This window comes from Erinaceus europaeus, chromosome 8 (assembly GCF_950295315.1).
Source record: "Erinaceus europaeus chromosome 8, mEriEur2.1, whole genome shotgun sequence".
NCBI lineage: Eukaryota > Metazoa > Chordata > Mammalia > Eulipotyphla > Erinaceidae > Erinaceus > Erinaceus europaeus.
Window position 1 is genome coordinate 43,696,229 of NC_080169.1, and position 19,522 is coordinate 43,715,750.

At 38.8% G+C, this 19,522-nt stretch overlaps 1 protein-coding gene across 1 annotated transcript; it reads left to right on the forward strand.

The window, feature by feature from the left end:
* The first annotated feature begins 2,123 nt into the window (after positions 1-2,123).
* NDUFA4 (NDUFA4 mitochondrial complex associated) lies at positions 2,124-10,146 on the forward strand. Its single transcript, XM_007536001.3, has 4 exons — positions 2,124-2,280; positions 3,378-3,466; positions 4,190-4,250; positions 9,934-10,146. Exons 1-4 carry the CDS (start codon positions 2,239-2,241, stop codon positions 9,988-9,990), a joined length of 249 nt encoding a protein of 82 aa, XP_007536063.1. The 5' UTR covers positions 2,124-2,238; the 3' UTR covers positions 9,991-10,146.
* Positions 10,147-19,522: the final 9,376 nt, after the last annotated feature.

The window sequence follows — 19,522 nt, forward strand, 5'->3', positions numbered from 1 at the left end:
TTTTCCTTTCTAGTCGTATCTACATCTATTACTATTCCTAAATGTCTTACCTTTTTCCCTCTTCTCTCTCTGGGCCCTGGGTCCAATGATGTGACAAAGTTTATTGCATTTCTAGATTTTCTAGAACTCTGACTGCATATTCCCAGTGAATATTTTTAGTTTACCTGCATGTCAACTATCAAGCTCAAGCAAAAATTATGACTGTCATGGGCCCCTAGGAACATACCTAAAACAGACTTCCTAACTCCTTGCCACCCTAAAAATCTCTATTCTCACCATTTCTATTCCTATTTTCTTATTCCCGTTCATTAACATTTTGTCTTGCCTCATACCTTACTGCCATGCAGAATAGTATTCCATGGATTATATATACCATAACTTCTTTAGCTAATCATCTGTTGATGGGCATTTACGCTGCTTCCACTCTTTGGCTATTGTGAATAATGCAGCTATCAACATAAGAGTGCATTATCTCTCCTAATTATTGTCAGAGTGCCCAATGGATAAATGCCTAAGAGTGTACCCCTATTATCTTGTAATTTTGTAAATCAATATTAAATCACTAATATTTTACCAAGAAATATAAAAAATAAAGCTGTACTATCTTCTAGTTTAACTTCCTCCTTCTCTCAGCATAAAATCCATGCTGAATAAGTAAATGACTATTGACCAGGCAGAGTTAATGACCACCTTACTTTCTTTTTCTTGTGTGTTTTTTATTTGTATTTATTTATTTTCCCCTTTTGTTGCCCTTGTTGTCTTTTTATTGTTGTTGTAGTTATTATTGCTGTTGTTATTGATGTCATCGTTGTTGGATAGGACAGAGAGAAATAGAGAGAGGAGGGGAAGACAGAGAGGGGGAGAGAAAGACACCTGCAGACCTGCTTCACTGACTGTGAAGCGACTCCCCTGCAGGTGGGGAGCCAGGGCTCAAACAGGAATCCTTACAGCGGTCCTTCTGCTTTATGCCACTTGCCTTAACCTGCTGCGCTACTGCCAGGCTCACTAGCACCTTACTTTCTAATCATACCAATGTCTCAGCTCTTGAGAATCTCTCTTTAGATGAGACCATCACATTTCATCTCTCTGTTCTGTACTTGTATCCTGTTTTCACTTGGTTAATGTTTACACCTCTTTCAAATTTAGCGTTATTTTTCTATTCTTCCCATTCCCAATTACTTGTGTGACTTTTTTTTTTTTATTGCTCTAAGATTTTCATGCATGCCTGAGGCTCCAAAGTTCCAAGTTCAGAAATTCAATCCATGGCACCAATACACAGTGCAATGCTCTGGTAACAATAAATAAATAAGTAAATAAATAAATAAATAAATGCTTTAAGCAAGTGCGAAGTCCAGGTTGGAGGAGGTAAATACTGTCCCCAGTGCCTCAGAAAGTCAGTTCCAAAGAAGACTTTCTGGCTAAGGGAAGAAAAAAAGACGAATATAAATAGTACTGGATTCAGGGAAGAATTATGTTTAGGAATTCTATCATAGATAATATTTTAAGAATGCAATTTCTGGCCCAAGGAAAGGAGACAGAGGAAGGTCTAGAAGGTCTGTGTGGAGAACACTCAATAGAGGGACAGGATCTTAGAGGTTGTATCCGTAGGACTATGCCATCTTGAAGTCATTTGCTACTTTATAAATTCTGCAAATAAGCGGCAGTCCAGGACAGGAAGCGGCTGCAGTCTTCTCAAACCGCAGTCGCTGACCTCTGCAGCAAGAGCCGTGACCTGCCTCCCAGGCGCAGAGAGCCCAGCCATATCTAACCCTGCAATGCTCCCTCAGCTGCCTTCAGCACCGGCCTGCGCGCGCCCTGCACGCGCGTCCCCTGCAGGCGCCGCGCCCGAAGCCTTAGCTCCCAAAGCGCGCAGCTAATCTGTCAGCCCCGCCCACCTCATGCATCAACGCTTGAGCTCCCAAGAAAGTGCCTGTCTAGCCAGCTGAAGGATAGCAGTTCTGATTCAAAAAGTTACCACCAGAACCAGAAAGAACAAGAATGAGAGTGTTTAAATTCAATGTAGAATGCTTAGGGCCTGATCTGGTGAAAGAGGAAGCGAGAAGAGCAAGAACAAGGCAGGCACTATTAAGGACAGCCACAGCCGGGCCTTTCTGCCGCAGGGTGCCCTTTGAGCCAGGGGCCCTTCAGGTAGGAGGTGCTGGGTGACTTTGTATGTCCGCATTTTCGGTGTAGAGTGTTGCAGGCCTTTCAGGTTTGATCTCAAGCTCTGTGGAAATCATGCTACGTCAAATCATCTCTCAGGCCAAGAAGCATCCTAGCGTAAGTCTGTGTCCCCCTTCACCTGTCTATACTGTGTCGGGTTGCGATTACCTCTAGGGAGCTCCTGCCTTCTTAGCCACTTGTCAACGGTCGGGACCCTTTAGCTCTGACCTTCCCCGCCAGGCACTGTGGGGTTTAGGTTTCCAGATAGTTTGTGGCCATCATCGAGGAAAACAAACCAGGGAAAGTTGGAAAGATGGAGTGGACGCGCCCGGCTGAAGGTGGTTCTGATCCCGAGGGACATTTAGTTGTGTGCTGTGTGGGTTAGAGGTCCCCAAAGGCTGGGTTTCCTGTTTGTTGTGCTGTGAAGGACTTTGGATACAATGCGTGTGACAGATGTGAGTCTGTAGTTCTGCAATCTTCAGCCTGCCTTGACATCTTGACACTGGGGGTTCGGGAGAGCAAAATGTATTTCACTTACTTCCAGCACATCAGTTTGCCCAGGTTTTTCTACACATTAAATAACAGGACCTTTTCGGATATCATGCCTACAACTAGTGTTTCCGTCTGCTTAACTCATTACTTAGCAGAACTTGTTTTTCGTAACGTGTATATTGAAGCAAATCAAACTAATTGGTCAAACGCTTTTAAGTTTGGGACAGAAGAAACAATGAAATGTAATGGGAATGATTCATAAATAGCGAAGATAATGATACTATTTCTCAAAATTGAATGTAGGGCGGGGTAGATAGCATAATGGTTATGTAAACAGACTCATTATGCCTGAGGCTCCAAAATCCCAGGTTCAGTCCCCCCCCCCCCCCCCACCAACATAAACCAGAGCTGAGCAGTGCTCTGGTATTTTTCTGTGTCTGTTTGCATCTTTCTCAAAAATAAAATAAATAAAACATTAAAATATAAGCTAAAAATTGAATGTATTTTCTTCCCTTCATATTTAAAATTTAGGCAGATAAACCAGAACCATCTACACATACTTTGGCTATTCAGTGTAGCCAAAATTTACTCTTATTTTTAATGTAAGGTAAAAATAGCAGTTTGAGATTTGGGACTCAATGTCTAGAAATTTCTATAAGCTATTACCAGTATGTAGATATTTAAAGATGTTTCCTTTTGTCAATTTTGTGTTTTTCTCCTAGTTGATCCCCCTGTTTGTCTTTATTGGAGCTGGAGGTACTGGAGCAGCACTGTATATCACACGCCTGGCATTGTTCAATCCAGAAGTCAGGTAATTACTTAAAAATGCTTGTACCACTGATGGTTTGTTTATAAGCTGGTTAGGAGTCCCAATCTTTATCAGGAGGCAAAATCAGATAGAAATCTCTGCATTCATAGTTCTACTGCTGTCATTTATTTTTTCCTGCTTCATGAGATTATGAGTTTATGTGTCTTATTAATAAAGTAGAAATGCTGTTGAGAGAATGCTTTTATTAAACTAAGCAGGATTGTTTTATTTTAAGATTAGAGAACAGTAGGCAAAGAAAAGATTGGTTTCATTGTTACTATTAGCATGTTTCCACGTACTGTTTTATTGAAGAAATACCGACATTTTAATAAAAGCTAAGTATAAAATTAGCTCGTGGCAGGGATAGGATTGAGAATAACTACTCCAAGCTTTGTCTCCCACTCCCAGTTGATTACATGGAAGTATTTATTGTAGAGCCTATTTTGTTTCAATTTTATAATACTAAAAGACATTTATCATATAATAGAAAATGAGATCTATTATAAGTGTTTGCTTTAGTCCTGGGAGGTGGTGTAGTGGATAAAGCATTGGACTCTCAAACCTAATGAGGTCTAGGTTCAGTTCCCAGCATCCCATGTACTAGAGTGATGCTCTGGTTTCTCTCTAGATAAATAAATATTTTTTTAAAAGCTAGCTTTGTTGGAAATAGAAAATTGTAAAAAAAATCATATGACTGAAACAATTCTAAAAATTTTATCTCTGTAGTTGGGACAGAAAGAATAACCCAGAACCCTGGAACAAACTGGGTCCCAATGATCAGTACAAGGTAAGCTTCAAAATAGTTTCAGATTTTCTGAAAGTGCATTTCAGTAAAATCTTATGATTACTGTTTGATGTTATATGTAAGATCCCATTAATATATTATTTTCTAAAGATTTTATTAACACTTTATGGTCTGGATGTGAATTTAAGATATCTCAATTTTTTTGATTTGATTGGAAAAAATGAGAGCTAGCACAGCTAACTTTACCAAATTTTTAGGTCATGGAGTCTCGTTAAATGGTTCTCCAACTTCAGTAGATATAGGCATTAACCAAAGGTTTAAGCACAGATTCTTCAGCTCCACCCCCCCTCCCAGTCTGATTCAGTTGGTTTTTTGTGGAGAGTGACAATCTGAATTACTAAACAGATTTCAGATGATAGCGATGCTTCATAGACTCCACCTTGAATAGCACTAGTCTAGATTCGGTCCAGAGTATGTGCATCATGGAACCACCAAAATGGGCTAGTTTAATGAGAGGTCTGGCTAGACTATTTGTTATTCATTGTCTTTCAATTTAAGAGAATCTGTTTCTCTGGCTTTTTGTTACCCTGTTTGGCCATGTGACCTGCTCTTGTAAATCATAAGTGAGAAGAGTTACAACTGCCTCTCTCTTCTCAACCAGTGTGTAGTTTCTGTTTTACGCATCAAGGATCCAGCAACACTTTCAGCTGAATGAATATGCTGAAAACATCTGTTGAGAGCTAACTTCAGAATATTATTGTGCCTTCCCAAACAGAATACTCCTATACCTCCCAAACTTTTAATCCTGAGACCTTTTAAGCAGGGGAGGAATGAGGACATAGAAGCTGAGCAATAAAACAGATTTGAAAATTGGTTCTATAGATAATATAGGTAATTTTGATATTAGTACATGGAATTGAATAGAAGCAAATACAACAAAATCCTGCATGCTTTTGCAAAAAAATTGGTAACACCTGTCTACCATTGGGAGGTTAGAGATTGTACTTAAGTGTCAATAATTACTTTAAAATATTAGTCTTTCGGGGGTCGGGCGGTGGCGCAAAGCGCAGGGACTGGCGTAAGGATCCCGGTTCGAGCCCCCGGCTCCCCACCTGCAGGGGAGTCGCTTCACAGGCGGTGAAGCAGGTCTGCAGGTGTCTATCTTTCTCTCCCCCTCTCTCTCTGTCTTCCCCTCCTCTCTCCATTTCTCTCTGTCCTATCCAACAACAAAGCAACGTCAACAATGGCAATAATAACCACAACGAGGCTGCAACAACTAGGTCAACAAAAAGGGGGAAAAATGGCCTCCAGGAGCGGTGGACTCATGGTACAGGCACCGAGCCCAGCAATAACCCTGGAGGAGGAAAAAAAAAAAAATTAGTCTTTCAGTAAAGAAAAAAATGGCAAAAATTCTATGTTTTTTTTCTACTCTGCTTGGCTTCAGGGAATTGAACCTGCTTGCTTAGCTTGTGACAAGTCCTGTAACTTGACCTTCAATTACCTATTTTATTATTGTTGTTGAGGAAATGTTTTGTAACTCTTGTTAGCTGGGGTACAGTTTTATACTTCTCATATATGTTTTAACTTACTTCGCCCACCACCAAAGTGTTGCTCCTTGTGCTGCATAGCATTGACTTCCCTATCTTACATACTCATTTATTAGATTTGGGGGAGATACCATAGTGTTATACAAAATAACTCTCTTGCCTGAAGACTCCCAAGTCCCAGGTTTAATCCTCTGTGCCACCATGAGCCAGAGCCAAGGAGTAATTTGGTTACTCATTCTTGGTGTATGGTGGTGTCAGGGATTGAACCTGGAACTTCAGGATCCTCAGGCATTGAAATCTAGTGGGCTTCCACTGTGCAAGCTCCTGGCCCTACCTCTTTTTTAACCTTTTCCTTCTACCCCTTTGGTGTCTTCAGATCTGTAGACATAGACTGAGGTCTCACTCTGTTTCCTTCCTTTGTTTCTTCTATTTATGAAGTAAGAATGAGTATGATTGTGGCCAATTATTACTGAGGTAGTAAGCAGATGATCATTCTACTTACAGGTCTTGACATATTAGAAAAGACAGTTGTTTACTTTAAAATCTTTTTTTTTTTTTTTAGGTTTATTTGCTTCTAAAAATCAACAGCAAAAACAAAACAGAACAAAAAACTCCATTATCAGAGGGCAGAAGAGATAGCATGTGATAGTTATGCGAATAGACTCATACCTAAAGCCCTGAAATCCCAGGTTTAATCCCTGGTACCACCTTGAACTAGAGTTGAGCAGTGCTCTGATAAAAACAAACAAACACTACTTTATAGCTTACTCAAGACTTGCCTATTAAAATCCATGAATATGGCACCTGGTGGTGATACACCTGGTTGGTAGAATTTACCTATTGCCATGTGTAAGGGACCTAGGTTCAAGCCCCTGGTTCCCACCTGCAAGAGATAAACTTCTTGAGCAATGCAGTAGTGTCTTTTCTCTTTCCCTTCTCTCCTTCCCCACCTTATATCAAAGAAGGGAAAATTACTGTTGGGAGTGATGGAGTTTCCTATAGGCACTGATTCCCCCCCCCCCCATATCCCTGGTGGCTCACACACTTCTGTGCACCTATTGTTTCTCAAGGATTAACTTTATAACCAAGAAATTTAAAAAAGTCAAGTAAAATAAAATTCCAGTTAGAAATGAAGTTGGGGGGTATGTCAGGAAGAACGAAGGTTTGGAGAAATAACATGTGCATATGAGTTTCTTGCTTAAAACCTAAAAGAATACGTTGACGAGTCTGTAGTTTTTTGGTCTGGGTTAATTTATGTAGTTGTCAAGTAATTGTAGCACAACATCTTCAATATTTGGCAGATGACTGAGTAAAACCTACATTATAGCCTTATTTGGCCATATGTGCAAATCCTGTTTCCTAAGGGAAATTGTATCGCCATAGCTACCGACTTCCAAGCCTGAATTCCCAGAGCTTGTTGGTACTACCAGATGTGTAAGCTGAGCAGTGCTTGCTGTGCCTTATCTCTCTACTCCATCTCTTTATTTTTCTCTCGTGAGACTAAATTAATATTTTTTAAATGTCTAGAGCAGTTTCAAATGCAAATCAGTTAAAAAATTACTGAGGCAGGTTTTTAATGTAAAATTTATTTCTAAAATTAATTCTGATTGGATAAAAGAATTTTTAGAAATTATTGAATTTGAGACCCAGGAGATGGTAGAGAGCCCAACTTGAAGTATGAAGTTTTGTGACATCACATGCCAGTAATGCTGTGGCTGTCTTCTTAATAAATCATTTTAATTTTAACTCATTTTTTGACCGGATCACTGTCCAGTTATGACTTGCCTTATTGACATTGGTGCCAGAGACTGAACCTGGGACCTCTAGGCTTTAAGCATGAAAGTTTTTGTGTAACTGCTATGCTGTCAGTCTGGCAATAAATAAATAAATAAATAATAAATCTTCAAAAAAATTACAGGTAAATTCTATTATATAAAGTAGTTTTAAAGAACACATGTTTTTTTTAAAAGAGTTTGTATCAGAAGCACACAGTCAAGTTATAGCCTCTATTGCTATCTATTTTAGTTATAAAATATAACTAAAAATATTTAGTTTAAAATATTATAAATCTTTTTTTATTTTAGATTATATTATAAAACATTTGTTATTTTAGATTTGTTCTAAATTCAATGTATTTTAAAATTTATTTACAAAATGGAAACACTGCAAGACCATAGGATAAGAGAGGTATAATTTCCACCACCAGAGCTCTGTATCTCACCCCCCTCCCCTGATATCTTCCCTGTTTTTTAACCCTGGGAGTATGGACCCAGGGTCATTATGGGGTGCAAAAGGTGGAAGGTCTGTAATTGCTTCCCTTCTGAACATGGGCGTTGACAGATCGATCCATACTCCCAGCCTGTCTCTCTTTTCTAGTGGGGCAGAGCTCTGGGGAAGCGGGACTCTAGGACACATTGGTAGGGTTGTCTGCCCAGGGAAGTCTGGTTGGCATCATGTTAGCATCTGGAACCTGGTGGCTAAAAGAGTTAATATATAAAGCCAACAAATTGTTGATTAATCATGAACCTAAAGGCCGGAATATTGCAGATGAATATTTGGGGTCTCCGTTTAGGAAAAAGCTTGGAATTTACCTACTTTAGGTATATTCCAAAGGGCCCATAACTTTCTTGGATTTTGCCTGAGCCTGACATCTGATATGCAGGTGGACCCAAGTTACTGTCTGGGGAGATAATGTCATAGCTGGAAAAAGAGCTAGAAAGCTGCATCAGGGAAGAGAGTAGCTCCCAAATATGGGAAAGGTGTATAAATATTGTTGACTGTAAACCCCATCGATTTGATCTGGGGCCCATATTCAGCTTAGGAGCCTATGTGACCTCTGCATCTCTGTAGGTCTGAACTCACATTCATGTGGTCACGAGTTAGGGGCCAAGTGGTGGCACACCCCAGTTAATTGCACACGTATTAAATCTTCTATCCTTATTTATAGCACTTTGCAACCTAGGGATGTTATGGTTGGTAGAATTGCACTGGATAGTAATACTTTGTATACTTATATTCTGTTGGAGATTTTCTTATGAAGTTGGAGATGGAAGTAAAAGCACAAGAAAATGGAAGTGTATATCAGGATTTTTTTTTTTTTTTTTTTGGATAGGACAGAAATCAAGAGAGGAAGAGAGGAGGGGAAGACAGGGGGAGAGAAAGATAGACACCTGCAGACCTGTAGGTGGGGAGCCCGATGCTGGAACCTAAATCCTTATGCAGGTCCTTACGCTTTGCATCATGTGCGCTTAATCCACTGCACTAACGCCTGACCTCCAACCAAGAAATTCTTATTTTCTTGTGTTCTTTTTGATAGAAGTTAAGAAAATAGGAGAGAAAACTGAGACAGCAGAGACATCTGCATTCCTGTTTTACTTCTTATGAAGCTTCCTCCCTGTAGGTGGAGACTGGGTTTTAACCCATCTGCACTCATGAGATCATGTGTGCTCTACTAGGTGTGCCACCACTTGACTCTGAAAAAATTCTTAATCACTTGGGGGATATAAATAAATAAATGTATATATTTATTAGACAACAGAAACTGAGAAGGATAAGAGGAAAGAGAGGGAGAGAGACATCTGTAATCCTACTTTAACACTTGTGAAGTTTTCCCCTTGCAGGTGGCGACCAGGGCCTTGAACTCTGGTCCTCACACATTGTAACATGTGTGCTGAACCAGATGCACCACCCTCAGCTCCCTGCCCCCACCAGATTAATAGTGTGAATATAGCCTACTAGTAAAAATTATATATATGGGGAGTCGGGCAGTAGCGCAGCGGGTTAAGCGCATATGGCGCAAAGTACAAGGACAGGCTTAAGAATCACAGTTCAAGCCCCCAGCTTGTAGCGGAGTCACTTCACAAGTGGTAAAGCAGGTCTGCAGATGTCTTTCTCGCCCCCTCTCTGTCTTCCCCATCTCTCTCCATTTCTCTCTGTCCTATCCAACAATAATGACATCAGTAGCAACAACGATAACTACAACAATAAAACAAGGGCAACAAAAGGGAATAAATAAATATTTAAAAAACCCTATATATATATGAGATGAATTAAATATTTTACATTACCAAAACTATGCCTCTGAATGACTACTACTGTAAAAAATTGAATAAAAATAACTCTAGATTTCTGTGCAATCTCTGACAGATTAACTCAAAAATCTTTTTTTCTTTTTCAAGTTCTACTCAGTGAATGTAGACTACAGCAAACTGAAGAAAGAAGGTCCAGACTTCTAAATGAAATATTTCACTATAAAGATGCTTAAAATGAAGGTCTTCCAGAAGCCATCCACACAATTTTCCACTTAACCAGGAATTCTCTCCCTTTTAAATACACAAAATCATGTTTGTGTATTATTGGGTTTATACTGATTAATAAATATCTGAAATGTGCATGTGTTGGTGTTTATTGCTGATAATCTGCTCTGAACTTTGTGAATAGGGCATTTGAAATATGTCACAAGAATTTAAGGTGTGTGTGTTTTTTTTCCAGAGCACTGCTAGCTCTGGTTTATGGTGATACTGGGGATTGAGCCTGGGATGTTTGGTACCCTAGATATGATAGACTTTTGGCCATCTTCTCAGCCAAGGAATCAATCTTAATTTCTTTCTTTCAATTATTTTTCTTCTTTTAAATTTGATAGGACAGAGAGAAATCGGAAGGGGAAGACAAAGACACCTGCACACCTGCTTCACCATTTGTGAAGCGAAACCTCCCCCCCCCCCCCCGCAAGTGAGGGTCCAAGAATTTCTTTAATTTTTAAGTGAGACTTTAAGCTGATCTTATAAAACATCCATTTTTATGTACAGGTCATTGGTAACTTTTCCAGAATATTTTATGTTTAATAACTAAAACTGAAACGTATACAAAGGTTAAGTCAGGAAGAATATTCCAAGCTTTGGCATTGACAATGAAAATTTGTGGATTTGTTACTGGCCATTTTTGTTATTGTGCAGCTATAAAGAATTTACCCCCCCCCCCATCACATTCTGTTTGTTGAAGTTTTTCAAGATTGTTAGTTGTAGTTCATGGGAGTATCTGAGTCTATTTCTGCTAGCAATAACTTGGACAAAGTCTTTTACATAATTTTACCTCACAGCCCTCTTGTTTTTCTTTTTCATTTGTTTTTACAAAACATCCCAAATGTATTTTCTAAATATATTCATCACAAGGGCTTAACAAGAGACTTCACACACCACAGTTTAAGATAGAGTCCTATACAGATACAAAGAACACCATCCAAGGAGAAAAAAAAAGACAAGGTGAAAGGTTGGACAGTGCAAGTGAGGGTTCTTGACTGGAGACCTGCTTTGAGTAGGTTTATTGCAGGTACTTAAAGACCAGAATCTTTCAAGAGCTCAGCAGCATGTGTGTTCAAAGGGCTGCCGATGTTCGGTTCTCATAGCAGGATGTGAATGGAGAGCAGGATAGTCCTGATATTCTACAGGACAGGCCACTTGTCTTTGAAGATGTTCAGGCAGATATTGCCCTGATGTCCATGTTGGAGTGGTAGGTAGCAGGGTATGAGGAACTTCATGATAGGTGTATTGTAGGGGTAGCCACTGGGGAACTCCAAGGAAAGCTTATACCCTTCAGGTCTTCATATACAGTGCTGGTGGCTCCATGGATGGTCCCCACTCATTTGAAAAGGTCTGATTCAGGGAAAACAGAAATTGATTTGTGACCAGACATGAGGTTCATCAGTTCCTGCTATAGCCTCTTGCCCATGGGGCTGTGAGTGCAGCGAGGTGGTGATTCTAGAGGTGACTTGGCCACCATTGGGTCCATGTTCTGGGAGGCCATAACTGGAGCTCTGGAGAGAGGAACAACACGATGGCAACTCAAAAAAAAAAAAAAAAGTTTTAAGTGGTACAGAGACTTACATTTCTATTACGTAACTGTCGTTAAAGTTCGGGGCTCTAGTAGGCCGGGCTAGCTTCGCGGCGGTAGTCGGGGACACACGCCTGGGCAGAGAAGCTGTATTTCTTTATTCACGAACAACGATTCAAAAACTAACCCAAACCAATCACCACACAGATCTGTCCTGCATCCTCCTTGAACTCTCCAAGTCTGTAGGGGCAGAGGGCGGGGCCAAGGGGGTGCGCAAAACTAGGGGGGGGAAGGAAGACCAAACCAATGTGAAGCATAGCAACACATAACTTCTTTTTTTTTTTTATTTTTTTATTTTTATTTATTTTTTTAATTTTTTATTTAAGAAAGGATTAATTAACAAAACCATAGGGTAGGAGGGGTACAACTCCACACAATTCCCACCACCCAATCTCCATATCCCACCCCCTTCCCCAATAGCTTTCCCATTCTCTATCCCTCTGGGAGCATGGACCCAGGGTCATTGAGGGTTGCAGAAGGTAGAAGGTCTGGCTTCTGTAATTGCTTCCTCGCTGAACATGGGCGTTGACTGGTCGGTCCATACTCCCAGTCTGCCTCTCTCTTTCCCTAGTAGGATGGGTCTCTGGGGAAGCTGAGCTCCAGGACACATTGGTGGTGTCTTCAATCCAGGGAAGTCTGGCCGGCATCCTGATGACACCTGGAACCTGGTGACTGAAAAGAGAGTTAACTTACAAAGCCAAACAAATTGTTGTGCAATTATGGACCCAAAGCTTGGAAAAGTGGAGAGGTAGTATTAGGGAGGTACTCACTGCAAACTCTAGTATACTTCTGCTTTCTTACTTTGGTGCCATACTCCAAACTCAGTCAATTTCTGCTTTGCGTTTCTACTTCTTTTTTTTTTTTTTTACATGCATAACATTCCCCAGATTCCCATTTAGCAATACAACCCCCACTATTTAATTCATCATTTTTCATGGACCTGTATTCTCCCCACCCACCCACCCACCCCAGAGTCTTTTGCTTTGGTGTAATACTCCAATTCCATTTCAGGTTCGACTTGTGTTTTTTTTTTCTAATCTTGTTTTTCAACTTCGGCCTGAGAGTGAGATAAAAAAAAAAAGAAACTCATTTTTAACAAATAATAGTTGCTCTTGAACATCTAATTTAAATTTGGAATTTAAATTTCAAATCATATAATTTACTAAATATTAACATTTTTTTTCTATTGTAGAGCTTGTTCCTCTCCTAGGGAGGTTGGTAGAATTCATCTTTGGGAAATTTTTTTTTTTAGCTTATATGGAAGGTAAGGGGGAGAAGGGTTGGGGAAAGAGAAAGACAGGCTGGGTGTATGTATGGATCGACCTGTCAATGCCCATGCTCATTGGGGAAGAAATTACAGAAGCCAGACCTTCAACCTTCTGCACCCCATAATGATCCTGGGTCCATACTCCCAGAGGGATAAAGAATGGGGAAGATATCAAGGGTGGGGGTGGGATACGGAGTTCTGGTGGTTGGAATTGTGTGGAATTATACCCCTCTTATCCTATGGTCTTGTCAGTGTTTCCATTTTATAAATAAAAAAATTCTAAAAAAGCATATTATGATGAATCTAATGATCATAGGCCTTACTAATTGGACACTACACTCAGCATATATTCATTTATTACTAATTATAATATTGTAAAGTAGACACACTACATTAATTCCAGACAAATGAAAAGCTTAAGGAATAAAAATTTTAAAGTTCACATATAACCAGAAAATGATAGAATCAAATTTTTGAATCCAAGCAATTTAATATAAATTCATTTTTAGAACCTCCACTATATATTCATCTGGCAGAATAAGCATTAGAACCTCCAATATATATTCATCTGGCAGAATAAGCATTACTTAATAGTTATAGACTGTAACATTTGTTTGTTCCTGTGCTTCTGTTGGAAGCTTTAACAGGAAACATCTAAGAGCCATATTATGTAAAACTTTAGGAAAGAAAATGACTTATTTTTAAGTTTTGTTAAAAGTGTGGAAGAGAACCAGAACATTATTGTGACATATGGGATACCAGTGTAGACTTTGTACTTGAGAGTCTTAACACAGTAGCCACTATGCTACCTCCCAGGCCCAAGAGAAGCACTGCTTAGTAAATGTTTATAATTTACTAACAGTTTGATGAAATTATCCTTTGTTGTAAACATTATTGACTACTACATGGATAAAGTGATTTTTATTTATTAGGAATTCTCTTTAGTAATTGATTAAGCAATACCTGTCCACACAGAATGTCATGGTAACTTTCCACCCTCTGTGATTTGACTATGACTCCATGAATTAAAATCTTGATATGTAGGTCATTTCTCTTAGGCTGCAAGTGAATTAATTCATGCCTGTTACACTGTGGTGATGAATACCCATTTGTCCAAATGCACAGAATGAACATCAAGAAGTAAAATATGTAAATGTAAAATTGCCACGCCCCACTCAACTCCAGAATGATGGGTCTAACAGGGTCAGCACCCAGGAAAACTCTCTTCAAGGAAGAAGAATTCTGGGAGTGGGTCTTGGCATCCTGAGCAGATCTAAACTGGAAACTCTGATTATTGTTTTCATTATGTACATGGTAATGATGCTGTGTAATCGGGGACAAACAGCCCCTGTTCCCAGATTAGATACAGATGAACAAGAAATGAGGTGGACAAAGTTATGGGTCATCAAATACATAAAGTTTTAGGAAAAATTCTTAATAATACTTACTCACCTCCTCTTATGAAATATGTTAAAACTACGTAAAATACTATCTGCTAAGCCTGTTACTCAGAAGTGAATCACCCCATGAAGTATGACATTACTGTGTAAAATTGCAAGGCCATCTAATCAAGAAATGAGCTTTGTTCCAGATATTGTTTATGTAAGACTGAAGGATATATAAACTCTCACTTGCTAAATAAAACTTGAGTTCAGAATCACCCTCCAACAGAGTGTGTTGTATTCTGTTCTCCTCCTGACCCACCCTGGTGGTCACCTTCGGAGTTCCCTGATCCTTCCTGCTGCTCCTCTGCCTGAGCAGTCCGTCACATAAAATATAATGTAAAGGTAGTTTTATTAGCTATACAAATGTACCACTCTGGTGGAGAGTGTTGAAAATGTGTGAGATCTATGAATGTGTGAAGGAAAAAGACTATAGGGAAAATCTGCCTTCTCCACAATTTTACTGTGAGCCTAAAACTGCTCTAAGAAAACTAAACCTTAATTTAAAAAAATGGGGGAGGAAAGAAAAGCCAGAATGTGGATTTTAGCATACCAACAAACTCCCCTTTTCTCCGCAGTTTCTTTCTTTCTTTTTTTTTTTTAAATTTATTGGGGAATTAATGTTTTACATTCAACAGTAAATACAATAGTTTGTACATGCATAATGTTTCTCAGTTTTCTATATAACAATACAACCCCCACTAGGTTCTCTGTCATCCTTCTTGGACCTGTATTCTAACCCGCACCCACCCTAGAGTCTTTTACTTTGGTGCAATACACCAATTCCAATTCAGGTTCTACTTGTGTTTTCTCTTCTTCTTCTTCTTTTTAAATTTATTTCTTTATTGGGGAATTAATGTTTTACATTCAACAGTAAATACAATAGTTTGTACATGCATAACAGTCCCCAGTTTCCCATTTAACATTACAACCCCCACTATATCATTTATCATCCTTCATGGACCTGTATTCTCCCCACCCACACACCCACCCAAGAGTCTTTTACTTTGGTGCAATATGCCAATTCCATTTCAGGTTCTACTTGTGTTTTATTTTCTGATCTTCTTTTTCGACTTCGGCCTGAGAGTGAGATCATCCCATATTCATCCTTCTGTTTCTGACTTATTTCACTCAACATGATTTTTTCAAGGTCCATCCAAAATCGGCTGAAAACGGTGAAGTCACCATTTTTTTTTTTTACAGCTGAGTAGTATTCCATTGTGTATATATACCACAACTTGCTCAGCCACTCATCTGTTGTTGGACACCTGGGTTGCTTCCAGGATTTGGCTATTACAAATTGTGCTGCTAAGAACATATGTGTACACAGATCTTTTTGGATGGGTGTGATGGGTTCCTTAGGCTGTATCCCCAGGAGAGAAATTGCAGGATGATAGGGTAGATCCATTTCTAGCCTTCTGAGAGTTCTCCAGACTGTTCTCCACAGAGGTTGGACCAATTTACATCCCCACCAGCAGTGCAGAAGGGTTCCTTTGACCCCACACCCTTTCCAGCATTTGCTGCTGTTACCTTTTCTGATGTATGACATTCTCACAGGAGTGAAGTGATATTTCATTGTTGTCTTGATTTGCATTTCTCTGACAAGCAGAGACTTGGAGCATTTTTTCATGTGTCTCTCGGCTTTTTGGATCTCTTCTGTGGTGAATATTCTGTCCAAGTCCTCCCCCCATTTGTGGATGGGGTTATTTGTTGTCTTGTTGTTGAGTCTGGCAAGCTCTTTATATATGTTGGTTATTAAACTCTTATCTGATGTATGGCATGTAAAGATCTTCTCCCATTCTGTGAGGGGTCTCTTGGTTTGGCTAGTGATTTCTTTTGCTGTGAAGAAGCTTTTTAATTTGATGTAGTCCCATAGGTTTATACTTGCCTTAGTCTTCCTTGTAATTGGATTCGTTTCATTGAATCGTTTCTTTAAAATTTATGCGGAAAAAAGTTCTGCCAATATTTTCCTCTAAGTATTTGATAGTATCTGGTCTAATATCCAAATCCTTGGTCCACTTGGAATTTACTTTTGTATTTGGTGAAATACAGTGATTCAGTTTCATTCTTCTGCATGTTTCAACCCATTGTTTCCAACACCATTTGTTGAAGAGACTCTGCTTTCCCCATGTAATAGTCTGGGCCCCTTTGTCGAAGATTAGATGTCCATAGGTGTGATTCATTTTGATGATGTTAATTCTCCCAACCCATGAACATGGAATATCTTTCCACTTCTTTGTGTCTTTTTCAATTTCTTTGAGTAGTGACTCATAATTTTCAGTATACAAGTCTTTCACTTCTTTGGTTAGGTTTACTTCTAGATATTTTATTGTTTCTGTTGCTATAGTAAAAGGAATTGATTTCTGGATTTCAATTTCTTCTAACTTAGTGTTTGCATAGAGGAATGCCACTGACTTTTGAATGTTAATTTTATAGCCTGACACCTTACTGATGATTTACAAAAAAAAGCCTGATGATTTACAAAAGCTTCTTGCTGGATTCCTTAGGTTTTTCCATGTATACTATCATGTCATCTGCAAATAAGGAGAATTTGACTTCTTCTCTTCCAATCTGTATCCCTTTAATTCCTTGCTCCTGCTTGATTGCTATGGCAAGAACTTCCAACACTATGTTGAATAGTAATGGTGATAGTGGGCAGCCCTGTCTAGTACCTGATCTGAGGGGAAATGCTTCCAGTTTTTCACCATTGAGTATGATGTTGGCTGTAGGTTTGCTATATATAGACTCCACTATCTTCAGGAATTTTCCATCTATTCCCATTTTTTGTAGTGTTTTGATCATAAAGGGATGTTGTATTTTGTCAAAGGCTTTCTCCGCATCTATTGATATGACCATGGGGTTTTTGGTCTTGCTTTTGTTGATGTGGTGGATCACATTGATTTATTTATGTATAATGAACTAGCCTTGAATGCCTGGGATAAACCCCACTTGGTCATGATGAACCATCTTTTTGATATACTGCTGTATCCGGTTAGCTAGAATTTTGTTCAATATATTCGCATCTATGTTCATCAGAGATATTGGTCTGTAGTTTTCTTTTTTGGTTGTGTCCCTGTCTGCTTTTGGTATCAGGGTAATGTTGGCTTCATAGAAGCTGACAGGGAGTATTCCAGTGTATTAGTTCTTCTTTGAAGGTTTTGTAGAATTCATTTGTAAAACCATCTTGACCAGGACTTTTATTTTTGGGGAGATTTTTGATAACTGTTTCAATTTCATTAGCTGTGATGGGCCTGTTCATGTTATCCACTTCCTATTTACTTAGTTTTGGAAGTTGGTAGGTATCTAGGAAATCATTCATTTCTTCCAGGTTCTCTATCTTGGTGGCATATAGTTGTTCATAGAAGCCTCACATGATATGTTGAATTTCTGCAGTGTCTGTTGTGATAACTCCTTTTTCATTTAGTATCTGATTTTTTGGGTCTTCTCCCTTTTTTTTTTTTGTGAGTCTGGCTAAAGGTTTGTTGATTTTGTTCACTCTTTTGAAGAACCAACATTTACTTTCCTTGATCTTTTGTATGATTTTCTTATTATCAATGTTATTTATTTCTGCCCTAACTTTAGTGATTTCCATCCTTCTGGTTGCTTTAGGGTTCCTTTGTTCTTCTTCTCCTAGGTCTTTAAGATGTGCAATCATGCTGTTTATTTGTGCTTTTTCTTGTATAGCTATCAACTTCCCTCTCAGTACTGCCTTAGCTGCTTCCCAAATATTTTGATAGCTTGTGTCTCCATTTTCATCGAATTCTCGAAACATTTTGATTTCTTCCTTTATTTTCTCTTTGACCCAGAAGTTGTTAAGAAGTGCACTGTTGAGCTTCCACATTTTGGGACTGTTATTAACCTTTTGTTGATTGTTAAGTGTTAGTTTAATTCCACTGTGGTCTGAGAAGATGCTTGGGATGATTTCAATGCTCTTGAATTGGCTGATGCTGTCTTTGTGGCCTAACATATGGTCTATCCTTGAGAATGACCCATGTGTATTTGAGTAAAATCTGTATTCCAGTTTCTTGGGATGAATGACTCTGAAAATGTCCAATAGTTCTAGTTTATCCATCTCTTCATTTCGCTCCCTTATGTCTTTATTGATTTTCTGCCTGGATGATCTGTCAAGATGAGAGAGTGGGGTTTTGAAGTCCCCTCTTATAATTGTGTTGCTGTTAATATATTGCTGTAGCTCTTTCAGTAAAAGTTTGATGTATTTAGATGGCTTCTCATTGAGTGCATAGATGTTAATAATTGTTAAGTCCTCTTGATTGACTGATGCTCTGAGCATTAAGTAGTGTCCATTCCTATCTTTTTAAATCTTATCTATTTTAAAGTCTATCGTGTCAGATATGAGAATAGCTCTTCCTGCCCTTTTTTGTGTGCCATTGGCTTGTATGATAGTTTTCCATCCTCTCACTTTAAATCTGTGTTTGTCTTGTTGAGTTAGGTGGGTTTCCTGTAGACAGCATATTGTTGGGTTGTATTTTTTGATCCATCTTCCTACTCTGTGTCTTTTAATAGGTGAATTCAGGCCATTGACATTTATTGATATCAAACATTGAAGATATTTTAACGCCATTCTTGTAGAGTTTTAGAGTGTTCTGATATATGTACTATTTATTATGGTCTGACTTTAAAAAAAATTTATTTATTTATTGGAGAATTAATGTTTTACATTCAACAGTAAATACAATTGTGTGTACATGCATAACATTCCCCAGTTTTCCATTTAACAATACAACCCCCAGTCTGACTCTTTATAGAAGACCTTTCAGAACTTCTTTCAGGGCAGGGTTGGTGATAGTTGATTTCTTCAACTGATGCTTGTCTGAGAAGGTTTTGATGCCTTCATCTAGTCTGAATGACAGTCTAGTAGGATATAGTATTCTTGGTTGAAAGACTTTCTCATTGAGCACTTGATAAGATATCTTGCCATTCTCTTCTGGCCTGTAGTGTTTGTGTGGAGAAATCTGCTGCTAATCTTATGGGTTTTCCCCTATAGGTGAGTCTTTGTTTTTCTCTTGCAGCCTTCAGGATCCTTTCTTTATCCTTATTCCTTTCCACTAAATATAATGTGTCTTGGTGTCTTTAAGTCTGAGTTAATTCTGTTTCGGACCCTCTAGGCTTCTTGAATCTTTATGTCTTTGATGTTGTCTAGACTAGAGA